The 26,082-nt window shown below is 38.4% G+C and overlaps 1 protein-coding gene across 7 annotated transcripts in view; it reads left to right on the top strand.

Moving 5' to 3' along the window:
* Positions 1-636: 636 nt before the first annotated feature.
* The window catches only part of USP40 (ubiquitin specific peptidase 40), a 34,266-nt gene continuing 8,820 nt past the window's right edge, over positions 637-26,082 (top strand). For 2 of the 7 annotated variants that reach the window (XM_035330884.1, XM_035330885.1), the window contains exons 1-24: positions 1,635-1,944; positions 2,674-2,890; positions 3,433-3,500; positions 4,459-4,572; positions 5,122-5,286; positions 5,818-5,964; positions 8,819-8,962; positions 9,868-9,996; positions 10,561-10,662; positions 11,003-11,110; positions 12,120-12,441; positions 12,919-13,000; positions 13,996-14,167; positions 15,060-15,144; positions 16,138-16,208; positions 17,308-17,627; positions 18,573-18,699; positions 19,425-19,482; positions 19,927-19,980; positions 21,199-21,287; positions 21,950-22,036; positions 23,337-23,373; positions 25,043-25,107; positions 25,656-25,730. In XM_035330884.1, the coding sequence (XP_035186775.1) occupies positions 1,879-1,944; positions 2,674-2,890; positions 3,433-3,500; positions 4,459-4,572; positions 5,122-5,286; positions 5,818-5,964; positions 8,819-8,962; positions 9,868-9,996; positions 10,561-10,662; positions 11,003-11,110; positions 12,120-12,441; positions 12,919-13,000; positions 13,996-14,167; positions 15,060-15,144; positions 16,138-16,208; positions 17,308-17,627; positions 18,573-18,699; positions 19,425-19,482; positions 19,927-19,980; positions 21,199-21,287; positions 21,950-22,036; positions 23,337-23,373; positions 25,043-25,107; positions 25,656-25,730 (2,904 nt within the window). In that variant the 5' untranslated portion in view covers positions 1,635-1,878. Of the gene's footprint in view, positions 742-870; positions 1,555-1,634; positions 1,945-2,169; positions 2,189-2,673; positions 2,891-3,432; positions 3,501-4,458; positions 4,573-5,121; positions 5,287-5,817; positions 5,965-8,818; positions 8,963-9,867; positions 9,997-10,560; positions 10,668-11,002; positions 11,111-12,119; positions 12,442-12,918; positions 13,001-13,995; positions 14,168-15,059; positions 15,145-16,137; positions 16,209-17,307; positions 17,628-18,572; positions 18,700-19,424; positions 19,483-19,926; positions 19,981-21,198; positions 21,288-21,949; positions 22,037-23,336; positions 23,374-25,042; positions 25,108-25,655; positions 25,731-26,082 lie in introns of those variants that run through there. The other 5 variants (XM_035330881.1, XM_035330882.1, XM_035330879.1 and 2 more) reach the window with 5 other exon arrangements.

The following is a 26,082-nucleotide window of genomic DNA, read 5'->3' as shown; positions in this document are numbered from 1 at the left end:
GGCACTTGGTAACTTTTCAGAAAACAAAATCTTTGGACTTTAGAGCTGGGGGAATTTTACCTTTCATCTAGGTAAAATTGTAAGGAAAAATGGGCGAGTAATAACTAAAACAAACTACTATTTCTACATTTATGCAAAATACACTTTAAAATGATCCTTTGAAGTATGAGAAGTTCAATAAACAATATTTTCTCTTGAAAATGTTTTGGTAATGGCACCCCCAGTTTGCTGAAGAGGCGTAAGCAGAGGCGACCTGCCCTCCCTGAAGCCTGGGCCTCCTCTTGGGCCCCTTCAGTGCTGTGCTGAGCGTTGTCCCAACTTTGCAAACGTGTAATGGGGAAGCCAGGGGGTGCTTAACGAGAACAGCGGGGGGGGCTTAATGGGGAAGGAAGGCAGGGGGTGCAGAGGCGAGCTCAGGACAGGTAAAGTTAATCAGTATCTCAGGAGAGCTTCTGAGCATTTGCGAGCACGCCACTATCTCCCTCGGTTGGCTTAATTATCTGGCGAAGGTTTGTTTGTGAGTTAAACTTTGCCGGGTTCAAGGCAGTGCAAGGTAACTGCTGACTAACGCGGACACCCCGGCATGGCCACCAGCAGGAAAACTACAGCCCCCAGCAGGCCTTGCGGCGAGGCCCCGCCTCTCGGCGTGCCTCGCGCGGCGCCCAAACAAATATGGCGGCGGCGGCGGGGCGGCGGCTGGGGCCTTGGGGCCGGCTCTGAGTGGGAGTGCAGGCGAGGCAAGTAAGGAAGTAAGCATCCCGATCTTTGTGCGCTTAAACGGTAGCGTGCAGCACGGCTAAGCGAAGGGTGAGAGGCAGGAGGGAGCTCGAAGCTCGGCAGTTATGCCCTGAAGCGTGGGAGGTGGGATTCCGGTGTTGGAGGTGCGCTCAGGGCGGAACAGTCTGTCGGGACGAGAACGAAGTGGTTTGTTTGCTGACTGGAGCTCCTTCTTAGTGAACCCAACCGCATAATTCTTTTTTGTGGTGGGTTCTAAGTGGATATGTATCGTGTGAAGTGCTGAAGAAACATTATAGAAGAACAGTGAATGTTTTCATGCTTCTCAGCGCATAGCCTTTTGCTTAAAATGTGCCCTGCTGTGGGAAGGACTAAAAATGCTCCATGTAATGCTATTTAATAAAAAGAGTTTTGACAGGTGTCTGAAGAACTAACAGCTGGTTGAATGAGAAGCCATAAACCACAACTGGATTTTCAAAAGGTGTTCACCAAAGTTTGCCACCGGTGGCTCGTGAAGAAATTAAGCTGACACAGGAGAAGAATGTTGTTGCTTGATTAAATAATCAGCTAAATGATTGGAAACAAAAGATGAACCCTCATAGAGAGGAGTGAGGGTTGTTACTTTGTGCTGTTTCTAGGGCCTGTTTTGTAGGGTTCAGCATGTAAACTGTCAGGGAACTACAGTGAAGTCAGGTAGTTAATTTTTCTTGTGAAGCTAGCTTGTATGTTGTGGTGTAGTCGAGTCTCAGTAGTGAAATTTGCAAGTCTTCAAGCTGCTGAACAGCTGAACGATACAATAGCTGATAGCATCGATTGTAGGTGAGTCAAAAGAGATGCATCATGGGGCAGAGATAAACAACAATCACGTACATACATGTATTTATGGAAACTGTATAGTGGCAGGGTGTGAAGCAAATGTACAGGAGTGAAGCCTTGGGATGATAAAAGCTTCTTTCAAGGCAGCTCAATGCTCAGCTGTTGTACAAGAACAAAATAGCACTCTGTAATTTAGGTATAGAAACCCATGATTTGCACCCATCTTGAATATTGCATGTGGTCCTCCCATGTCAAAAAGTGTAAGGGCATCAGAGGAGGTTGATAAGGATAATTGAAGACGGGGGAGAGGTTCAGTTGTAGGAATGAATGTGTCACTATAGGGGCTTTTGTCTGGAGGTGACACCTGAGTGGAATATTGTAAAGAACGTGAAGGTAGGCACAAGAATAGTTATTCGCTGCTTCAATATAGCTCACTGTTTATTCACTTCTAAAACAAGTATTACAACATACCACGTGGAACTATGGGGTGGCAGGTACAAACAGGAGCTAGTTAGGAATCTTGGTATGTGCTAAAAGATCACAGGGCTATGGAACAGGACTGGTAAAAAGAAGAAGCACCAGTTTGTTGCTATTGAGTTTCTGACTTTCAATATCTGGAAGCGAAGAAAATGTTTGGGTAAAATATTGCTCTATATTTACCAGTTTAAGTTCTTCCCACCTGAACTGACCAATAATAGAGACAGACTATTTGCATCGATGGATTTGTTGAGACCCAGCACGGGCATTTGGACAAATTTTGGGGGCCTTACTAGGTTTTCCTGCAGGTAAGTGGAACACTGGTTAATTGTAGGCGTTGAGAAGGACCTTTTTTCTTTTCTGTATGCATATTTCTGCTGATGCAGAATTGAAATGTGACGAATTTGATTTTAGTTAGAAGTGTTTTCAGACTTGAGGATAAATGCTTTTACTTCAGCCTTTTTGTCACATTAGTGCATGTCTCTGTATGGATCTGACACTCCTTTTTAGAGTGAACAGAATATGAAAGAGAATAGTATAAGCAATTTCTTGATTCAGGACTGAAAGGTTCATCATTGAGGATTTTAAGAGGGTGGATTCAGTTACATTTTTTTATGCTAAATTGATTATTTTGTATTTTTATAGGACTGTTTTGTCTTCACAATGTTTGGGGACTTATTTGAAGAGGATTTTTCCTTTATTTCAAACAATCATTGTGGAAAAGGGAAGAAATCAAAGCCCAGAGATTCTGAGCCTCCAGCTCCCAGAGATTTTACCAACCTAAGCGGTATCAAAAATCAAGGTGGGACCTGCTACCTCAATTCCCTTCTGCAGACTCTGCTTTTCACACCCGAATTTAGAGGTACTGTATTCAAAATCTTACTATAGTAATGTTGGAATTAATATCTTGCAGTGACTTGCATTTCTAATTATTTGTTAAAGAAACACCACAAACACAGATTGTTTTCACAGTTTTTCACTTCAGTTTAAATAAGTTATTACAGGATACTCAGAGTTTTATCTCTAAAATCAGTATTGGCACTTGTAAACAAAATATAATGTACGTATTGTATCTTCTTAGAGGTAGCCGTTTACTGCCTGTGTAAATAAGAGAGGGTATTGCTGTTCAAAACATGCTATTAGTTTTTAATGCAAACACTACAATTCTTTAAAAAATGTATATTTTGCCATCTAAGCACCTCCATGCTTAGGGGCACTTCATAGCTCGAACCAATTGTAATGATGAATGACACTGAGATGTTGTTTAATGTCTTAATATGACCAAAAGGCGGGGGGGGGGGAAACACACAGAAAAAACAGCCATGATACTTGGTACTTAGGATAAAACATCTCAAGAGAAGACTTATTTTTTTCTTAAATAAGATTTTTTCTTTATAATTACAGAGGCCCTGTTCTCTCTAGGACCTGAAGAGCTTGGAACTCTGGATGATATCAGTAAACCAGACTCAAAGGTATTTAAAACTTTCCTGTAATTACTGAGCATTGATTCATGTGAATTGAAACAATATTCTGAAATCTCTCATGAGGATGATACTGGAAAACAGCTTGGTTGGCCAATACTCATTTTTGCACACTAGATGTAAGCTTTTGGTGCTGTAAGCTTTTCCTTCAGAAGCAAGATGTTGAGCTTGTTTCTGCTGAATTTGATAGTAGAGATTCTTCTGTGTTCAGGAAAAGCAAAAACAATCCCAAAGTTTATGCAGTGCTTTTTTTGGTACTTTCTATGCTGTAACTAAAGCTACAGTGCCATGACTTACTTTTCACCAATTAAAAAAAAAAGTGTGCAGACTAGATGACTGCATTGAGGCTCTGAAGGTTTAACAGCCCACCCATACACAAGATGTTATGGGACTGGAATTTATTATTTATTTTAAGAGTGCTTACTAATGCTGACTACAGTATTTCATTCTTTAACTCTTGGGCTGAAGCTGGTTGCTTAGAAACATTTTCTTTGTGAATCAAAGATATAGGCAGCTGATCAAGCTTGTTGACATTAGCCCCTGTCTTTCCACCTTGTTACCCTTTTTTTTTTTTTAAACTGATCAAGGAGTAGCTTATAAGTCAATGTCTGGATGTCTTGTAACAAGTTCTTAAGGTTTAGGGCTATGAAAAATAGGAGATAACGTTGTCATTGTTTACTTTGGTGGTGACTTAATTTTAACCTGCACAGTTCTGTTTTATCACAAAACATATGTTCCATGACTGTATTGAGTAAGGAGAGGCATTGTACAGTTCAGGCAACCCCTGCTGGCAGAAGTTTTGGTGAGAGTCAAGTAATCTGATTTATGAAAGCCATAGACAATGGTGGCTTGTTACAAGACTTTTAATAAATTAGTTTTCTTTTTAAATCAAAATGATTGGTTTAAAGACTTTCTGATGTGCTGGGTATATTTTGCTTTATATTTCTAGGTTCGAGTAATTCCACTGCAACTTCAACGGTTATTTGCTCAGCTTCTGCTCTTAGACCAGCAGGCTGCGTCTACGACAGACCTTACCGAGAGCTTTGGGTGGAACAGCAATGAGGTACAAACGGGCACCTGTGTCTCATCACTGATATGGAAGTCTGACATGGAAAAAAAATCTTAAAATATTTCAGGCTGTGGCAATAGCAGTTGATTAGGTCAACTGTTGTTTTATACTATCGTACCTCCACAGGAAGGTACATTTAATTGTTCTCAGTGAGCAACAGAATAAATTTTTCTATTAGATGCAGTTTCAGTAGTTTTCCTTTGTTTCCCTTTGTTTTTGCAGGAATGTTTTTTCCAGCAGTAATTAAGATGCTTGTCCTTTATTTACTTAAATTTCTACCTAAATTGTTACTCTGTAACTCTGCTTAGAATTTAGTGGAAATCTACAGGGGTGAAAGTGTCTTGTGTGGTATATTTTATATACTTGGAGCTACTACAAAAAGTGTAAGTTAAAAATAATGTAGTAATAAATTTCTTTTGGGGTAGTAAATACATGAGTAACGATTGAGGCAGCTCTCTGCCATGCTTACTGTAAGTTGTTTTTTAAGCAATAAGCATAGCAAATGGCATTTTCATTTCTTCAAGTTTATTTTTCCTCATGCAGGAAATGAGGCAGCACGATGTGCAGGAATTAAATCGGATTCTGTTTAGTGCTTTGGAGACTTCCCTTGTGGGGACTTCAGGTCATGACCTTATTAATCGATTGTACCATGGAACTGTTGTCAACCAGATTGTTTGTAAAGAGTGCAAGAATATCAGTGAGAGACAGGTAAAGCAGGAGGATTTTCCAGGATAGCTTTCTGTTCGGTCTTTTGAAGATTCTTGAAATGTTTTTTCCCCAACTCAAAAACAGAAAGAAAAAAGACAACTTTCTGAAGTGTCATTAGTAATTTTCTTGAATCTAAGTAGTGTGTATTGATTAGGGCACTGCAGACTTGTAAACACATGAAAATTATGCATGACTTTGTTGCTAAATCTTGGCTGGCATTTGCTAAACCACCTACATCAAAAAGTGACTCACTAGGAGAAAAAAAAAGCATTATTAGATCTGTGTTGCAAATGTTGCCTGTAGTAGATAGCAGACAGCTGAACAGTGGGGGTAACAACAGTAAAACATATATTTACATTGTTATACTGCTCTTTGTAATTAAAAAATAATCTAGGGGGTATGTTCTTACCCATCAATGATGAAAGCAAAATGAGTGCTCACATCTGCCGCAGCAAATGGGATGAGTATCTTTCTAATGTACTGTAAACTTACACTACTTACTGTCTCATTTTTCGTTGTACTTCTGCATAGGAAGATTTCTTAGACCTAACAGTGGCAGTAAAAGGTGTAGCTGGCTTGGAGGAGGCCCTGTGGAACATGTATGTGGAAGAAGAATACTTCGAAAATGAGAACTTGTATCGATGCGGATCCTGTGATAAACTTGTTGAAGCTTCAAAGGTAATGCACTAGGTCACTCAGTATTTGATTTGCTAGCAATTAGAAACTTCACTTACATGTGTGTCCACCCTGTAACCCTGAGATAAAAAATCCGCACCTTTCTTGTTGCATACTGCCAGATTAGAATATCTTAAATGGACCTGCATGTTAAAGCTCAGCAGCCTTGTCATCAAAAGCTTACGTGACTCATTTCTTGACTTGAGTGTTGTCGCTGGCCTTAATCTAGCCAATGGTGAATAGGTTGCTAGGCCATATAGAAAAAAAATAAATAAACTACATGGAAATTCTCACATGAAGAGCACAGGTAATAAGCAACTCTTGCTCTGCCCAGGGAAATGGGCTCTCTTGGTTCAGGCATTGGGTTGTTTCTCTGCTACTGGCAGGTTCTTGCAGTGATACATTAACATACCAAAAGCATCTGTTTTGATGCTATATAGTGCTAGAGCCTTCAGGTGAGTAACAACAGACTTGTGAAAGGAACTAACCAGGTCTTTTGATGTGCAATCCACTGGGTATGTTTTCACAATGTATGACTGTCCCTTTCCTATCTGCCAGCTTACTTTTGGTATAAGCACCACTACTTCATGTCCTCTCTCCTTGAGCTTAAGAACTAGCTACTTCATGCTCAGCCAGTGGCTCCCATCCATGGGCACCACCAGCAGTTTCCCTCCTTCAGAGAGGCCAGGAATGAGGAGGATAAAAATCCAGGCAGAAAGCAGATAGCAGAGCCGAAAAGTCATTTTCCTGTGGTCAGAGTAGTGACTGTGAAAGCATCTCCTTTTTCAGGCTGTAGCTTGAAGATGCTTTTGGAGGAAGTGGATGGATTTATCTGCTGAGTTGTGCTGCTTTGTCATTATCTTCTAGTTAATGATTTACTGTTGCTGCTTTTTTTTAAATTGCTTGTAAAGCCAAATGCAGTGAGCAACCCTTTCCTGTGCTGAGTCATTGGAGTTCATCAGCGTTCAGCTGAGAGCTGTTAAGGTTAAGCCTGCCTTGAGAGCAATCCCTAGGAGTGTAGGGACATCCAGACTGAAGAGCTCCTTCCTTTGGCTTGGTTTTCTGCCTTCACTGCTGGGCACCTTGGGAAAGTTTCAGGTGCTTGACACATGTTAACATTGGTATCCTTCAGAGGAGTTGTGTATGTGACCCTGAATGCTCCTGGCATGGCTGATGATACAGTTACTTTCTGTCTGCCAGCATACTTACAGTATCTTTTTTTTTTTTTTTTTTACAATTCAGAGTAGTTTTCCCATCATAGTAATCAAATGTGTTAAGACTTCTGTGTCTTGTCTGTGCTTTTAGCCAAGGTCTGGGAAAGGCAGTTGCATGAGTGCTGTACTAGAGCTGTAGGTCTTTGAATTGTAGGTCTCCTCAGGATAGGACAAAATGGTGTTTGGCTTTCTTCTGTGCTTGTTTTTGATGTTGTAAAGTTTTTTTTTTTTTAAAAAAAAAAGTTGCTCATTTTTCCTCATATTCCTGGTATTTTTTTGTAAAGGGGAAGCAGGCATAGCTGTTAGTGCACTCTGCCTTCTATGTATTTTGCCCTCTTTCCAACAGCGAAGCTCTTTGGCCTGCTTTGGACATTCTTCTGTGCCACAATGAGTGTGATCCAAACCTTGCAACATGCCTAATGTGGAAGGCAGGAGGTGCAGAGGCAAATTCAGGTCAGGTGAAGTTAATCAGTACATTAGGAGAGTTCATGAAAGTTTGCCAGTGCCTCATGTGGCTTGTTTATGAGGGTTTGAGTTAAAATTTGCCGGGTTCAAGGGAGTGCAAGGTAACAGTTGGCTACTTTTGAAATTTGGTCAGGTAGCTGGCATTAGGGAGGCAGTTGTCTAACAGCATGACCCTCTGCATGCACCTAGCTTGTTTCAAAGACAAGGTGATCCATACCTATCCACGCCACTCCTCTCTTCCTCAGTTTTCTGAGGGTCTTTGGAAGTTATTTTCTCCCCTCTTTTGTCCTGACCTTTTTTTTTTTAAAAAAATGAGTAGTTGAAGAATCTCATGTTCAAGAACTTTATCAAACTTTAATCATACAATCCAATTAGCACTCTAAACTTGGAAGAGTTGCTTGGAAGAGCAAAATCCTTTGTGCCTCAGCAAAGTAGTCGTCACAACTGATACAAATGGAATACCTAATTCTAATTTTCTTGAGCTGTACATATGTTCCTGATAAACACTGCTATGGCTGTGTAAATGGAGAGTTGGACAGAGACACTGGAAGCGCTCAGAGGCCACCGAATCTATGCTTATGTTCAGAGCATAGCTGTTCATACCATAGTTCAGAGCATGGCAAAGCTTCCGTGAAGCTCTTGCTCTCCTGTAGCACCTTAAAAGTGGGAGCTGAGTTCCCGTGTGTTCTCTCTGGGCTCCTGGGAGCTGTGTGGGTCTGGTGATGGCATGTGCTATGCAAGGGGTCAAGAGCAAAGTTGCTGGGAAAACACTGCATAGCCTGACCTCACGGGAGAGCACAAACCCAGAGATTTGAAGCAGTTGCTCCATAGTGTAAAATTTATGAAAATCCTCTCACAAAGAACATGTGGTGTATGGAAATGGAAACTACGGACTTGAATTTCAGCAATGCTCTGATTTGTTTTTGTAGCAGGATAAAGTATGGGACTGATAATCAGGGAAGGTGTAGGGTGTCACAGAAGTGAAGGATATTGGTTGCTTTCTAGAATGGCTAGTTGACAGGGAAATTGAGAATTAGGGAAGGCATTTTCTAGTAACGAAAATGCTGGCCATGTCTGCCTCCTTGTAAAGCTTTGCTGGAAAATAAAGATTTGACCATAGCAAGGTGGAAGCATTATTCTATATAACAATATGCTTATATCTTTTTATCGTTTTGCAGTCTGCTAAGTTACGGAAGTTGCCTCCCTTTCTCACCATTTCTCTCCTGAGATTTAACTTTGACTTTGAGAAGTGCGAACGATACAAGGAAACTAGTTGCTATACGTTCCCTATCCAGATAAACCTGAGGCCTTTTTGTGAGCAGGTTTGTACTGTTATATTTGTTAAAGTTTCTATATACTCAGCAGAGAATTAATATCTCAGGACGGGGTATCTTTAATTTTGCATTTTGTCAAAGCTGGATGTTAAGGAAACTTTGTGGGTTCCTCCTGTGTCCCTAGTTCCAACGCTTTTGTAAAATATCTCCAAAAGATCCATTTCTAAGAGAATGAGAAATATTTTTTAGCTATACAAAGTGGAAGGGTTTAATAATGACCTAAAACTTAATCTGAGATTTTAAGAAGTTAAATCTACTTTTGTATTGGTAATGCCTGTTTACATATTTGTGAACATATATCTGTTATGTTGTCACATGAATTTAGCTACATATGTTTTGTCAGTAGTTACTTTTCTTACAAGTTCCTCTCTCTATTCAGATACATATATTTTGGTTGTAAACTGAGCTACACCATAACCTGATGCCAGTTTTAGATCCCTAAAGTATGTATAGAATATACTTACTAGATGTGCTCTTATTGAAGCAGGGATTTTTCTTAAAACATTGTTACTTTTTTTGTATTTGAAGAAGCCTTCAGTTAGTTTAAATGTTTTCCTCCATTCTTTTAAATGAAATAAGCTGCTATTGTTACAAACAATTTGAGCCCTTCTGTTATTTGCATCAACATTTAATTACTTTAAATTTGAAATATATGACTTTCCACCAGTGTTCAGAATAACATCTAAAAGGTTGCTTTATAAGCCTGAGCCTTTGTCCATGCTTCATGTTGGTCCTTGCTAGTGTTTCCCATCACTGAAGAGCCCCTTCAGCCTTTGCATGTGCAAATGCACATTGAGAAGTGTCAGAAGCTATGCTGATGGTATAAAACTGTCCTTATGTGGAAGATTTGCTGATACTTTTTATTATTATCATTATTATTTTTCTTTTTGAAGACTGAAATGGATGATTCAGAGTACATGTATGAGCTCTTCTCTGTTATTATACATAAAGGTGGCTGCTATGGAGGACACTATCATGTTTATATCAAAGATGTGGATGAATTAGGAAACTGGCAATTACAAGTAAGTGCTAAAGGTTTCTTTTTCTTATGTCTATTTTTTTCAAAAAAGTACTGAGGGAACGGAACAGACATCCAAGTTATTATTTTAGTGAGATGTTTGGTCTTTTACCTCCTTGAGGAGGTTACTTTTTGGGAGTATACTATCTCTTCAGGTTGGAAACTCTCAGGATTTTGGAGCAAATTTTGTATTTCTGACCTGCTGAACATTACTGGGCTGTTGTATTACTACTGCATGTTGTATGGCATGTGCACAGATAGTCAGTGTGGGTGTGTATACACTCCAGTCAGTGCAAGCTGCTTGAGCTCTGTAGCAGTCTTTGAGTGCATCTTTGCCACGTGTTGTGTGTCATATGATGAACTGGATGTTTTTGTACAGCATCCAGATGCTTATGTAAAGAGGCTGCAGAAACAATCCTCTGTAAAACACTATGCACAGCTTGCTCAAAAACATGCATTCAGAGAACTTCCTTTACACTTGTAAACTGCACACACTGTTGTTAGTACTGACTGGAACACTGCTGCCTGTGTTTGAAGTGTTTGTGAATCTATTATTTTTCTTCTACAGGAAGATGAGGATAGGGTGATTGAACATAAGGCTTTAAGAGAGAATGAAAATGACAAAGAAACAGAAAATCCATTGGCAGTTTTGAAAGGGATTTTATCAGAGGTATGGTATGTAAAGAGTTTATTGCTTATATTTTGATATTAAGGAACTCAGAAGAGGGGGTGAAGTATGCAAGAGTCAGGCTTTAGTACGCAGAACTCTTCTGAGCTTATTGTGAAGCACATAAAGCTTGTAACTTAACCTAACTTCAATACAGATAGTGACTATTCATAGCAAAAAAGCCATTTTTGGAATATTTCTGAAGTTGCTTGCTCAAGCTGTTACAGAAGGTAATGTTAAGTTGGATTACTAACAAATAGGAATTATTTAATCACTTCAGAAGTACTTACTTTGATTCTTTTACACCTGTAGTCCGTCATCCTACTTATTATTTTCTCTGTAGGAAGAATCTAAACAAATTCCTGTGGATCAATTAGGGCAGAAGCTACTGGAGAAAAAAAAAGTGTCCTGGAACAAGAAGTACCGAAAACAATATGGAGCATTACGAAAGGTAATATGTATGTTAGTTTTTTATTATTAAGATAACTTTATATTCCTACTGAATGGTCAACAGGATGGTAGATTAAAATGTTGGCACTTGGACTAACAAGATAAAGCGTGTATAAGAGGTTAGTGAGACAAATCAGTAGACTGGGGAGCAGGGACAAGATTTTCTGAACATACCATCTGCTTGAAAGCATGCATCTTTTTTCCATCTATATTTTTGGCCTAAAAAATAACCAACTTTGCCCATTACACCTTTTTTCACTTGGGGATGAAGCTGCAACAAAATGAATGCCATTTGAACATAAAAGCACTGAGAATTACAAAAGAAACACAGTAACTCTTCACAATTGTAACAGAAATAAGTGAAATAAGCTTTGTTTAGGGGGGAAAAAAAGACACTTTCTGGTTGCTTAGGGCACGTCTGTAAAATTAACTCTTGAAATAAAGTCTTGTATTTATCCAGTTGGTTGCTGTATTTTCTTATGCTTTAAGAAAAATACTTCTGCATTTGTGCTATGGATATGTGGAAAATCCATATTTGTTTAAGTAAGCCATGCAAGTTTCAAAACAAACTATTTAAAAGTAGTTTTAAAATCTGAATGAGTCTTCCACAGGGGTAGATGCTTTTCTGACTTTGACAGAACACTGATAGAAACAAGTTCTGGGTAAACCAGTATTAACAATTTCAAAGTTTCAGTGTTACTGTGAATGTTACTAAAAGTGACTTTTCACCAAATGCCAAATTTATTTCAAAACCACATTGGACAGTGCAGAACTGCAATAACTGTAAATTAGTTTACATGTTCTGAGCCATCAAATGAGATTTTGATTATGACTAAAACTGTAATTCAGATCTTTATTTTTTTGTCTTTGTTGGAATAGTTTTCCACAAATGAAAGTTTGTCTATGAATTGAGGACAAATCAGGACATGCAGTTAACATAGTCTGCTATATTTAATCCAGAGCATCTTCCTTTACTAAAATGTTCTTTCTTGTACTTGCTTTCATTTTAGTATTTGCAAAATCATCCTCAGATATTTCAGTTCAGTCCTGACAAAAATAAGGTTGGTCTAAAGGAAAAATATAAGCTTCCGTTTCAGTCAGATTCTCAAGGACTTGATCTCCAAAGACCTTCTCAGAAGAATGATATCCAGTGGAATTTAGAAAAAACGTCTACAAGGCTAAAGGACACTTCTGTTGGTTGCCATTGGTTTGATCTGAATGATTCGAAAGTCCAACCGATCAAGGAGGAGGATATTGAGCAACAATTTCAGGGTAAAGAGAGTGCCTACATGCTGTTTTATCGGAAGTCGCAGTTGAAAAGACCTCCTGAAGGTATGCACAACTCATCTTTATGTTCTAGGGGTTTCCTTCATTGACGCTTTTTGTGGAGGGTGGAGGCAGTTGAGCATTTCTGTCCTTACCAAACTTTCTAGTGCTAATTGGAAAAAAGACTTGACTCAAGATACAAGGAGCTCCAAGGAGCTAATGAACAGTTAATTGATTATAGCTAACACTAACCTTTTTCTCATATGCTTCACAAATTCTAGCGGAATATCTTCTACTTAAACCAATAAAAGTTGTTGCTAAAGGCATTCATGTATGTTTCCGCTTAGGGAAAGATGGATGTGAACATAGAAGAATTAAAAATGCTTGTTTGACTGTTGTATCATTTGCAATTTAATTTACCCAATTAAGAAAGAGTGCAATGTTGTTTTCAATGATTACAGTAATGCTTCATCTCACTTTTCTTGTTTACCAAAGCACATTTTAAGCAGTTGAGGCCAAACTAGCCTATATTATTTGTTGCAGCTCGAGGAAATCCAAGGTACCAAATTCCTGAACATCTTCTGAATGAAATGAATGCTGCTAATACTGAGCTGCAAAAAAAGAGGTATATTAACATAACTATGAATCTCTTAAACAGCATTCTTAATCTGTAGCTCTTGGAATCGATTTAAAATTAAAGAAAGACATGGAACAGATGTAGAATTAGATACTAAAATGACTCAATATCATAGAGGTTAATCAAGGAATACAATTTGTACATCCAGTTTGTCTTCTACTGGTCACCTACCTCCTGGTTAGTGGCCTACCTACTCATTCTGCAAAATTCCAAAGGAAATTTACTTACAGCCTCAAATTGTACCAGTTTTTCATGGAAAAGTACAATTCTGGAAGGAGAATGGAATATGTTATTTTAATTATATTTATAGAGGGAGTTCTCCACTGGGAGAAGGGGGAATGGCTTGCTTTCCTGTGAAACAACAGATAAATGGTATCCTTTGCCTGAAACATGGGAGAGCTGGTGGTACCTAGGTTGGCTGAAAATTTCCCTTCTCGTGAGGAACACACAGAGCTGATGATGTTTTTTATTTTTAAGTGACATTTGCTGCTTCATTTAGCTTCTTTCTAATAGAACCAAATATAGTTATAAAGGAGGAAGGCATGGCTGTGTCTGTCCTGGCAGTTCTCCAGGAATTTTCTTTTTCCATGTTTGTGTTTAAAGAGGACTGCTCTGGAACAGTCTGGAGAGGAAAAAACAAAACAAACAAAACAGCACCATAGTCTCCCCATCCCCAAAGATAAAGTTTTTGTCCTGTTTAGAAAGGTTGAAGCAAGGTGTAGGAACAAGCCCTATAACAGCGTGTTCTGTGTATGTGGAGGATGTCTAAGCTTGCTCTGTATTGTAGGTACAAATTATATATACACACATATATGGCATTTTTGAGCACCTCTGCATATTCCGTAATAGAGGAGAGAATGTGACACTGAATTTAGTCATGATGTTATCACTTACATGACAACTGCCCAGAAGCATGTCTGAAATAAGCTACTGTTTGTGAGTATTAAACTCACCATTTCATTATTGTCTTTTTCTCTTTAAAGAGCGGAATGTGACTCAGCAAACAATGGTATTGATTTACATCTCCATTTGAGCTCATGTTACAAATTTGACAATGGAGCTTTGCATCCTTCACTTACTTGGAAAGAGAGTGTTCTGGATCTGACTATTGACAGAAGAAAAACTCTAGGAGATCTTCGACAGTCAATATTCCAGGTATTTACTATGCTGAATGAACCCAAACATTTTAATTGAGATACAACTGCTTTCTATGTATGTATTTATGCCAAAAATTTTATTTCAATGGAATTTTTAACAGTAAATGTAATTTCAGGAGGCTCAAAGCTATGTGAATTTTCACAGAAGGAAACATTCCCATGTGGTCAACTTCTGACGTATTGATGAAGCTTTTGATTGATAGATGAAGCTTTAATTAATTAGACTTTAAAGTTCATAAGCTACTTATTTGTATTTGGGCAGCCACTTTGCAAAAAGTTAGACTTTAACATTTTGGTTTGTGACATGTATTTGTGTTTTCAAGGAGCTGGCTGGCCTTAACAAGCAATGCTTAGAGGTGTTTAAGAAATAAGAAAATTAATAATTAATTAAAAGAAATCTTAAGCTTAAAAGTGGTGTCTTTTGTATTTACTATGTTAAAGGAATGGGACAAGTTGTAAAATACTTTTTGTTGACATCTGTCATTAAAATCACAGAATGGTTTGGGCTGGAAGGGACCTTAAAGACCATTTAGTTCCAGCTCCTCTGCCACGGGCAGGGACACCTCCTGCTCATGAGATGGCTCAAAACCTAACCCAACCTGACTTTGAAAATGTAAATTGAAGTTAACTTGCTCTCTGAAAATATTGTTTGCTTTCAGTTGCCATCCAGTTGTTTTAGTCTGGTGACTAGTGTGAAAGCACAAGTCCTAAACAGCTTGTGTGTTTTCTGTGCCACTAGTTTAGTAGAAAGTAATAGCAGGAACCTGTTAAGTGCCATAGTGAGCTTGGTAGCCAGTCTGTAACAGCTTTCAGCAAAGCTGTAATTTTGAGTGGTATGAATCACTGTTTGTTGAAGTACTGTGTGTTTTTTTCCTTTTCTTACCAATTAGATATTGGAATCTTGGGAAGGAGACATGATTCTCAGTAATGCCAAACCTTTACCAGCAGGGCTGCATCTTTACGAGATTCTTGATGGTAAGTCTACCACGTACAGGGGTTCTGTGTTATTTGTTTGGTGTATTTATTGAAGACACTGAGGATTTCTTATGTAAAACATCTTGGAGAAGTATATTTGCTGACAAAAAGATAATGACCTCTATTTTGACTTTGATTTGCTTATGAGTATGTGTTTTTATAATAATTACCTAATAGGTAGAGGAGATGATAAGAGAGAGGAGCCAGGGTGATACTAAAGAAAAATGTAATTTAGGCTTAAGCTGAAGTAGGAATTGTGCAAAGGTAAATTATTACATGAAAATAACATTAATTTCAACATAAAAATTCATATTTTAAAACCATGTGTTCCATCTTCAGCTTTGCATTGTAACGTAATTCTAGGTGTAAGTCTTCAAAAATCTACTCAGTTATTTTTAGATTTTTACAAGATTTATGGTCTGTTTCAGAAAATTAGAGTTCTTTCAGAACATAGTCCAACTTTTAAATATTGACATCAAAATGCAGATGCACTCAAAGCTGTCAGTATTGCTTTGGATCTTAGTATGGTTCTTCAAATGACAAAGTCTTTAAAAAATCTACGTCTGGCTTATGGTAGGAAGGTAAAATGAATTGCAGTGTGGATGTTAGTATTTCAGAGAATATGCATGGAACACATTGTATGTAATTCACTCGTTAAGGCCAGCCTTTTTATTTGAAATCTAATGATTCACTATTAAAACTTATCTAGATAATCCTGACCAAGTAGCTTTATCAAGTGCTAGTGTGAGCCTTGACTTGTGAAGGAAATGGAATTGAAACCTTTGTGCTTTGGCCGTCTTCACTGTGCACCTATTCTTGTTGCCCTTGCTACTTGAGTGAACCCTAACTTACCCCCTGTAAATTCTAATCACACAGCAGCTTTTGTAGTGGTGGACTTGAGCCAGAGTAGAATGTGCCAGAATATATCAGTTACTAGCTGACCCTGTGTGTCTGTTTTTGGGGGAGAAGAACTTGATGATTTGTCTTCTTTAGGAGATGAGCTGACACTGGACTGCTTTGGGCTGGTTGATGGAGCAGACATTTTTGTGTGGAATGGGAAAGAGGTAAATGAAAACCAAATATTTCTTGTCAGTTCTCAAGAGATAAGATGTAGTCTCTAGATGTGTTTTTGGAAGCTTCAGTCTATTTGGCAGCTGTGCTACTGAAATATTAACATTGGCTTTGAGGACACCCCTTCAGCCTCATCTAGAATACAGTATTTTTACAATTTGTCACTGTTAACCTTCTGTGTGATGTACAGTGTGGTTCTTGGTAGAACTGTACAGAATGCAGAATGTGATACAGTCAGATTGATAGGTGCCTGTAGGTATCCAATGCCAGTAACACCGGAGTATAATCGTGAGAAGATCTGGTGCCTCTTGGTAGGAGATCAGTTGATAATGTCATAACTTATGGCCTGTGGTGAGCCATTCACCTATTTTTGCATATGGTCTCCCTGAAATGCTATGCTCCTTCTGGGTCCCCTCAATATCCAGGCTTGTGCTTAACTTTCAAATGCTTGTTTGTGATTACATTTGTGAACACAGCAGAAGTTTGCCCTCCATCTCTATTATGGAATAAAATACTGCTTGAAACAGACTTTTGCTGTAAAAGTATACACTTTTTCTCTGATTTATCAAGGAAAGACAAAAACAACCTTTCAGTAACAGAGTTCTTGTCTTTGTAGTTTTGATGTGGTCTTCAATGCTCCAGCTTCTTACACAATCAACTTGCTTTCAGCAAGTAATTATATTCCTGGCCTAGGTAACAAATCAAAAAGCACAATCTTAAGAATCTAACTCTCTTCACCTGCCTCAGTCACACTAATTTTTTAATATCCTGAGGGGTTAAAGTCAGCTATTCTAAATTTGGTGGAGACTGATTTTTCCACCCACTGTTTACCCAATCACTGTTACATTACTTACTATACATGCAAACAAGGAACAGACCTGAGCAGTAGGTTTTCCTGTCCGAGTATGCTTGAGTTACTCTTGTGGTTTGTTCAATAGGCATTTAGTTAAAATGGCTTATTTCTAATGAGAGAGGTTCCACCTTTTTTGCTTTGATAATTTTACTGTTGTCACTTACTGCTGTATAGTATTTCCTGTTTACAAAAATGTGCATTATTGATCTCTACATAAACCATGCATTCCTTACTTGCAGGTTGGTGGCACAAAGGTGATGACAGGCCCTGATCACGAACCTGTGATCATAAATGTTCTTCGTTTGGCAGAGTATAATGAAGGAGGGAAGGGTCAACACTTCACAGAATCGCAGCACATCTTTCCATGCAGCACAAAACTGCAGGATCTGCACAGGGCCTTAGCACCGTCAGGAGGACTCATCTTAAAGAATGGCTCAGGACCTGATAGAGAAGGCAAGAACTGGGAAGTTCTTCTTGAAGAACATATGAAGGAAACGATCAGAAGTGTTGGTCTGACAGATGGATGTTCAGTGCTAATCTTAGACAGCCATGACCAGAGGTAACCATTTTGATTTTAAGTATGATAAATCAAAAAGCAGTTGTGGCAAAATCTGTTCGGTTAAAATTATGCTAGGTGTGTGGGTATGTATATATGTTTATATGTATATTATTCAAATTAATTTTCATTTTGTGACCTTTTATATTCAAGATAATGTAGTCTTACAGTTTTGGGATCAGGCTTTTATCAACCATTAGATGTTTTGCTCCTGAAGTGCAGGTGCAGTCACATCCTTTGACTTACACTTTTAATAGGAAACACCTAATGAGAACAAATTGTGCCCACTGTGCTGGCACATTTTTGGAGTAACTTGAATTTCTAAGTCTTGAGTTTTGTGGTTCTCTGAGAGACTTGGTGGAATGAGAGAACTGTGCAGTATCAGAAGAGTATGCAGCTCTGCTGAATTTTCCAAGTTGAATCTAAAGATGCCAGAGGCAAGTTCCTGGTCTCATTTCCCTTCCGAGTGCATAGTCCTGAGGGTAGGTTCCTGTTTTTAGGGATGTGTGTCTGTGCTTTTTATATAAATTCTAACTTCCAGCTGAAACAGTTCTGAAAAATTGCAATTAAATGAGTGAGAGTTCTTCTCAAAGAGTTGTTTCTCTGTTTGTGTAGTAGCAGACACATAGACAAAGCCTCAAAGTCTAGTTATTACTTGTTATGCTTTTAAAATATTTTTTCCAGAAGGCTTAGATCCAGCCTCACAAAGTGACTTTTGACTCTGAGTGCCTTCAAAAGCTCTCTTTCAATTGAAAGACAGTTACCAAAACAGTTTTTCCTGGTTTACTGAATAGCCAGCCTAGTGGTGCCTGGATTCTGCCTGAGGCCATCACTATTAATGACCTAGGCATTTCTGATTTATTTGAGAGCTTTGGTATTTAGCAATCTAGCCCAGGTAACACAAAGTTCTCCTGCCATTGACTTTATTTGTACTGCTCATTTTTACAGCTTTGTGAACGTTTCAAGTGGCAATTTGACTGCTTTTACATACGACATCAGCTGGCTCCAAGTTAAAAACTTCTGTGGAACGGAAGATGAAGCGAAACATGTTAAAATTACTGCCACCATTGAAACAGTAAGAAGTCTGATTGTTGAGGCATTTAAGACAGGCTATTTCCCCGAGATGTTTGGCCAGTGCAGTTGGGCAGCTTAATGAGGACTGGTTTTAGCATTTGAACTGAAGTTTCTGTGGAGAAAATAGCATCCAGCTTGGAGTTAATTACTGGAATATTTTGGTGTTCTGTAATAAGACCATAACGCTGGTAACTTAAAACAGTGCAGTCTACACTAGTGTCTTTGTGTGAAACAGTTTTCTTTTTGGACCATCCTGTTAATGTATTTAGGCCTTGCCAGTAACAAAATCTGAAAGAGGAAGAAAATACTATTTCTTCATTTCAAAACAGGATAAGAAAGAAATGCTGTTTTTGCCAAGGGATGGGTTTCTCTGATACCTTTTCTGCTTTAAGTTATTTCCTGTTACAGAATGTACTGCTTGCGAAGTGACTATTTGCCAAATATTAGTCGTTCGATAAATGCAAAAGTTAAATACCATTTTATTTTCTTTGGAATATTGTTTATAAGAAAAAATTCCCCAAATATGTTGCAGGTAATAAATGTACAGATATCTTATTTCTGTGTGGTAATGTTATAGAAATGCTTTCTTAGCCGTGTATAATGTTAGCAGGAATAAGAACATAACTGGGATGAATTTCAAGTGAAAGCTGCCTTTTGTGGACTGGCATTTGAACAGCAGACATACTGGCTTTTTGTATTGGAGGTGTTAATATTGCTTTCTTTTAGGTGATGTCAGATATCAAAATGAAAGCAATACAGGAGCTTCAACTAGACAAAGAGCTAGGTAAGTGTTCAACTGCTTCACTTAAACATCTGATAACATTAGAATTTCACAGAATGACAACACTGGCTGAGGTGGGGAGGCACCCCTGGGTCCACCTGTCCCAACCCCGCTCCAGCAGGGACACCCTGAGCAGGGTGCCCAGCCCCATGTCCTGGTGCATCCTGAAGATCTCGAAGAAAAGTCTTTGGAAACACTTGGCCAGTTTCATATTTTACTCGTGGCTAACAGGTGTCTTCAAAGAGAAAGTAATCTTTCACTGAAAGGATAAAAACTTGTTCATGAAGTCCCTAGGAATTCACTCCTTTTGATGTAATATCTCCAGAGGAAGGTTTCTATGACAAACCTGTTGTTGTCATTAATCTGAAATGTTACCTGTCTAAATTTGAGCCAAATTTCTTATTTGAATTATTATCAACCTCTCTTCTGCACCCTTTTTTGTTACAGCAAGTGACAGTTGTCTTAGACCTGTTAGTGGAAATGGGAAACTTCTCTCTCCAGGTAAATTTATTTACTTATTTTGGTATAATTCTTTAAGAAATTAAATTGGGAGACTTGAAGTGAAGCACAAGGTTCAATTATTGGATTTTAGTGCAGCTGAAACATAAGACTTGAATACTGTGGTGACAGAGGAAGCACTGTTATGCTCCTGTTCACTATGAGAAGGCTGCTTGTATTTGTGGTGTTAAACAGAGTAATATGTGGACTCTTGCTTCCACAGGAATAGAGGAACATGTACATGCCACAGCCTGCTCTGTGATTTAGATGTGTGTAATACTACTGTCACTGTATAACTCTGCACCAGATGGTCAACGTTCAGTAGAATAGAAACTTGAGCTTTATTTTCACTGTTGTTGGGGCAGTAGTGAGAGACTATAGATCAGCTTTGCACATGTTGGAAAATATTTTCTCTATCTTTACTATTTTACTGATACACTGCTAAAGCAAAGTACAACCAGGAGGCCAAATAAATTAATTCTATTCTACTCAGCACTTGTCAGACAATATCTGGAGTGTGGTATCTGTTTTGGGGGCTCCCCTGTATGAGAAGGAAACCCTAACAAACTAGAGCCAGTCTGGAGGGAAGCATCCAGGATGGTTTGGGAACTGGGACATGAGAGGAAGGAAGCTGTTTTCATTTTTTCAGCCTGAAGAGGAGGCTTGGGGGAAGTAACTGTCATTTTTTAACTCCTCAGTGTGGACCTGTAGAGGAGGCAAAGTCAGATTCTTCCCAGAGTTTCTTCCCAGAGTTGGATGAGAGAATCAGAGGCAGCAGACACAAATTACAGCAAGGGAAATTCCCACTGGGTGTGGTAGCAGGGGAAAGGGAATTCACACTAAGTGGTCAAGCAATAAGCATGGGGCCCAGGGATGCATGGATTTAGCCACCCTTGGAAGTGTTCAGAGCTTGACAGAAAAACCTCATCAGAGCTGGTCCTGCTTTGAGCAGGGGGTTGAGCCCTATAACCTAAAAATGTCTATTCTATCCTAAAGTCTTCTGTCACCCCATACAAGGGTGTACAAGGGGTGGTTGGGAGAAACCTTTTATGCAGATTTGCCCTAGCCATAGAAGGCTTATGGATCTAATGTAAACACTGTGGAAAATAAGCTCCCTAAATGTCACTGAATGTTTTTATCTTTCTCTAAAGAGCAGCATAATAGAACGGATATTTTCAAGAAACAACACCTTATGTTTTCCTTATTTTCTTTTCGGTGAAGTGCCTGAGGATTATACTGTCAAGGAAGCGGAACTGAAAATGGGAAGCCTGCTTGGGCTGTGTCGGGGAAAAGCTCCAACTTCCACACAGGTATAAAAGGGCTGGGACTGAAAAAGGACTAGAGCTGCTTTTATGCTTTGTTTGTGTTTCCCAATATTTCATGTGGTCGTCTTTGTACTTTTATAATGGTTGTAGTGGTAGTTGGTATGGGGGAAAAATGCTTACTAATCTCAAGAATTATATGCATTATCAGGAAGGTTCACATCATTTATCTCAGGTGCTAAAGGCCAAGAGTCTATACACTAACAACTAGTTAATATAGCTCATTTGACTAATTGTAAATCACTTATAATTGATCTGTTTGCAGTTTTCCATCTTTGCTGTGATGTGCATATGAGCAAAAGAGCATAAAGAAAAGGGAGATAATATTATATTTAATATCCACAAGTTGTAAACATGGGGGGGAGCTGTATATTTCTGATGATCAAAGTGCCAGAATATGGCTTAAGCTAGCAGGTTTTCTCTCTCATTTGCAGCAGGCAAAGCAGATGTACAGCTGCTTAATGAAGCTCTCCTTATGGCCCTAACTCAATTGCATGTGCTCCTCTGTTCTCTGTAGTTGCAGTGCTGTTTGATGGCAACAGTGCAATAGCTGGTACTGCATGCAATAGCTGCATGCACTAGGGAGAGTTTTCTCTCAGTATTTCCGTACTTAAGTGTGTATTCTAAACAGTTTATACTTGCCTTTTTAGCTCTTCTTACATTTTATTATTGGGCACGACCAACATACGCACCCTGAGATGGAGATAGTTGTGGAAGAGACTGCCTCTGTGAAAGAAGTAAGTCTAGATGCTCTTAAAAGCTTATATCATGCTTGGGTCAGGTCTGCTGCTTGTAGAGAACCTTGTTTTGTACCCATGTGTCACTTCAGCTTGCCAGGAGACATCGCGTCAAAGGAAGTGTTTCAACTTGCCTTGAGCTTTCACCAAGTAGAAGAGAGACATCGTATTTCCTTTGGATGAACGTAGTCTCACTACTTCATGCGTGGCTAGCCACTCCTTTTATAAACAGCAGTACTCAGAATGAGATGTAATCATGGCAGAGACTGCCACAGTTAAATTTTTGTATGTGGTAGTTTATTTCTCAGTACTAGGTTAATCTTTGGACTAAATGATCTTACAGGTCTTTTACAGCCTGAATGGTTTTATATGCATGCTTTTGAGTCGTGCTGTGCAATTAGACTTTAAAAAACAGGTCTGCAAGTTGCACTCTGACAGCATTGCTCAAAGAGGACAAGGCAGCTTTTGATGATAATTATGGCCAAGTCAAGGTGAGATAGAATGCAGTGTATGAGGATGGTGCAGTGTCTTTGGGAATGCGTATTCAAAAAGTTGTTCTAACGTGCTTGACAGTCAAAACAGAAAAATCCAGGAAGATGCAGTGAGCACCGTAACTCTCTGTATCTTGGACCAGTTGATCAGACTCGATAGTTGCATGGTTTGTGGAGGATGGTAGGCTGTATATGGACTGGAAAGAGTTTGGAATTAAGACAATCATCTTACCTTGCTTATGGAGAACAAGAGCTAGTGAGGGTTACTGGATTAAAGACATGTTGCTACAGACAGTTTTGCTACAAACACTTATTCTGTAGTTTATCAAACTCTGAATAGACAAAATTAGAGCAATAGGAGTCAGGAAGAACTGTGCAGAGTGAGGGAACCAGTCCTCAGTACTGCAGATTCCTCTTTCTGGTACAGACTGCTGCTATCTAGAAATAGTGGAAAGTGAGTTTTGCGGGTTTTATTTCTAAAAAGTGCATTTTTGAGCTCAGTGGCAGAACTTCTTTTAGTGAATCAACAAACTGACAGCACAAATTTCTTTTAATGGTGTGTGTGACCCTACTCACCTGACACATTAAACTTCCTACAGGAGAAAAATTCCCTATTTAAAGGGTATAATATCTAGCTCAAATGCACCATGTCTATGTAACTATATTGCTTTTAGGAGTTGAACAGGAATCAGTCACTCTGTTTCTGTGTCTTAGGAATTTTTAGTGTAGAATTGCTGAAAACTTTATTTCCCAACCTATGAATTGAGAATGTGAAGTCTCTACTAATGTTTCTCTTTTCTTTTTTCCAGTGTCTAAATTTAATGCTGGAAAAATCCGGATTATCAGGTTAGTTGTATTGTTGTTTAATTTTACAGACTTCTAAGACAGGTCTTGGTACCCTAAAACTTAATTTGTTACAATGATTTGCATGTCATTGTAATGTGAGGAGGGGAGAGGAAAGAATTACAAACTTACGGTTTTGCTCTGATAAAAACTGGTTGTGCAGCTTCCAGCTTTATATTTAATTGCAATACGGGAAAACCCCCAGTTTCTGGAATGCACACACAAGTGGAGGTGTTTGGCTGTTTTGACATCTGTTTCATTGGAAACCTCTGCATGTAATGAACTTTTTAAGAAAAAGGCATTTTTAGGTCACTTGGCAAAAGCACGTTGTTCAAAATGAGATCACAGTTTGGTCACTGTTTGGGAATCTGAGTAGTAGGAGTTCCTGTTAATGAATGTTTTTATGAGGATTAAGGAAGAGATACAGACAGCACTTGCATCACACGTGAATGTCCTGGCTGAATGTCTTTGCTGATGTGGAGGAAGAACAGACTTGGAGTGGTGGTGTTTTCTAGTATGACTTTTAAATATTCATTAAACGCTGAATTTGTTATGGTGGACTGATGGCAGCTTGTTAAGCCATACTCCATAAAAGCAAATGTTCACATGAAACATCGCTGTCAGAATACACTTTGAGTAGCCCAAGATAAAATTAAGTATTGTGTTCTTGTTTGCATGTACATATGGGTGGAGTACATAATGATGTCTTTAATACAAGCTTAACCTTTTTTATTTCCCTGTGGTATAGGTTTACTGCCAAGAAACAACAATTCTGTTTTGGTTGCCTTCTTTTTATATTACTGCTTGTGGAAAATTAAATTTGGCCTTGTGTAGAGCTTTGTGATCTGACTTCTCTTGAAGAAATGTCAGGCTTCACTGAATTTTGTTGTTGTTTAAAAAGACTGCAAAGTAGTCCTTTCTCCGCATAAATTATTGATGAGATTCCTTCTGTGCTTTGTTTAGTTGTGAAAATCAGATTTTGTACTCTGCAAAGAATAAGGTGTATTTTCATCTGTTATCTTTTAATCAAATTAAAAAGTTTAGTTGTATTTCTTCCTTCTGTACTTGATGCTTTATGCATAGGTGCTCAATCTAAAGTGTCATAGTTTCTGAACTATACCATCTTTTTGTCCTCCACTGTGAAGTATACTGGAAATCTGGAAGATAAACAGTTTGGAAGGGGAAGTTGGATTTTCTTTATAGTATAGCTTTCATTTTAAGGAGCCTGTCATTGATTTAAATGGTATAATGAATTGGGAAGTTTATCAGCAGTTCACAAACAGAATTTCCAAATCCCTCTCCCCCCCCAGCATTTTAATTTTTTAATGTACAGTTTTTTTGAATATTTTTTGGTTAAGTATTGTTAGCCCACTTGCTTTGCTTTCTTCTTAAACTAGGGGAATTAAATAGGTAGGTGAGGAAGCAGGTGTTTATAAAAACTTCCAAACAGCAAAGTATATTTCTAGGGTTTGAGGAAGGATGTGAAGGTGTCACGCAACTCAGTTTGTTGGAGTTGTTTGTGTTTTCTACTGGGAGAGGGGGAGGCAAGAAAAAAAAAGGAACAAACCTTAACTATTACTACAATTAAGACATCTGTAATGTGTGTGTCTTCTTCCATGAAACAGTATTGTTGGCTAATTAGTTTTCCATGTGTGTTTTTGTTCTTTGGTAGGTGACAGCTGGCATTTGAGAAGGATTGACTGGTGCTATGAAGCAGGGGAAGCATTAAGTCAGGAAGTAAGAGGATCCTATTTTTGACTTGAATCACATGATAGCTTTGACTTGAAACACACAATAGTTCCATTTTTTGAGACTTTCCCAAAGAGAACTGCTACAAAGCAAGTGTGTGGTGTTTTTGTGTGCTACTTTACTCAGCCCAGTGTTCTGTTTTCACAAGGCCGTATGAAGGCATTTTAACAATAGGTTGAAATGGAAATCTTACACACCTGGCTCCTATTTTCAGGGATTATTTTTAAGCCATATCCACATAGTTTTTCCTGAAGTCTAGGATTAGCACATGTTAAGTACATTACAAACATGAGATGTTAATAGCTAAGAGGTGTGAAGAAAATGTGCAGCTCAGCAGGATGCACTGGAAGGGCTCTTGCAGTACAGACTCTTGTAGGTGTAATAGTTGTGTCCTGCTGTAAAGTTGTCTCCAAGTGGTAGATGTGGAAAAACAAAACACCTTTGGCACATGTTGCATAAAAAAGATAAACCATAATTTAGAAAACAAAGCACAAGAACATGGAGACATAAGTGCACTATGCTTTCTCTTCCTGCAGAATGCCACTCTGAAGGAACTTAATGTTTGTAGAGGAGATACTTTGGTTATAACTGAAGGAAAGCTTCCACCGAAGGTAAAAATAAATTATGTCCTTTAGTCAGGTGACTGTATCTTGATACTTGAATATGAAAGTAATTTATTCTCTTGCTTATTCTAGAATTTTTCAACTGAAATATTTTAGTCAGAAAGAGTGAATAATGCTTTTTGTATTTCTACAGCTCTTTTTTATTTAAATCAATATTTATAATATTCCTAATTTGTCTATATTCTTCCTTAAACTTCTGTAGTAAAAATTTTTGGCCATTGCAGCAGTTTTGTCTAGAAGTGTGTCAAGGTTAACAAATCTGGAAGAAATCAGTATTTCTGGAATGCAAGGTTCTTGTGAAGGTGCAATTCTTATGCTATTTCCTCATAAAATCATTTAA

Source organism: Oxyura jamaicensis, chromosome 7 (assembly GCF_011077185.1).
Source record: "Oxyura jamaicensis isolate SHBP4307 breed ruddy duck chromosome 7, BPBGC_Ojam_1.0, whole genome shotgun sequence".
NCBI classification, from domain to species: domain Eukaryota; kingdom Metazoa; phylum Chordata; class Aves; order Anseriformes; family Anatidae; genus Oxyura; species Oxyura jamaicensis.
The sequence above is the reverse complement of the archived record's forward strand: the minus strand, read 5'-3'. Positions and strand labels throughout refer to the sequence as shown.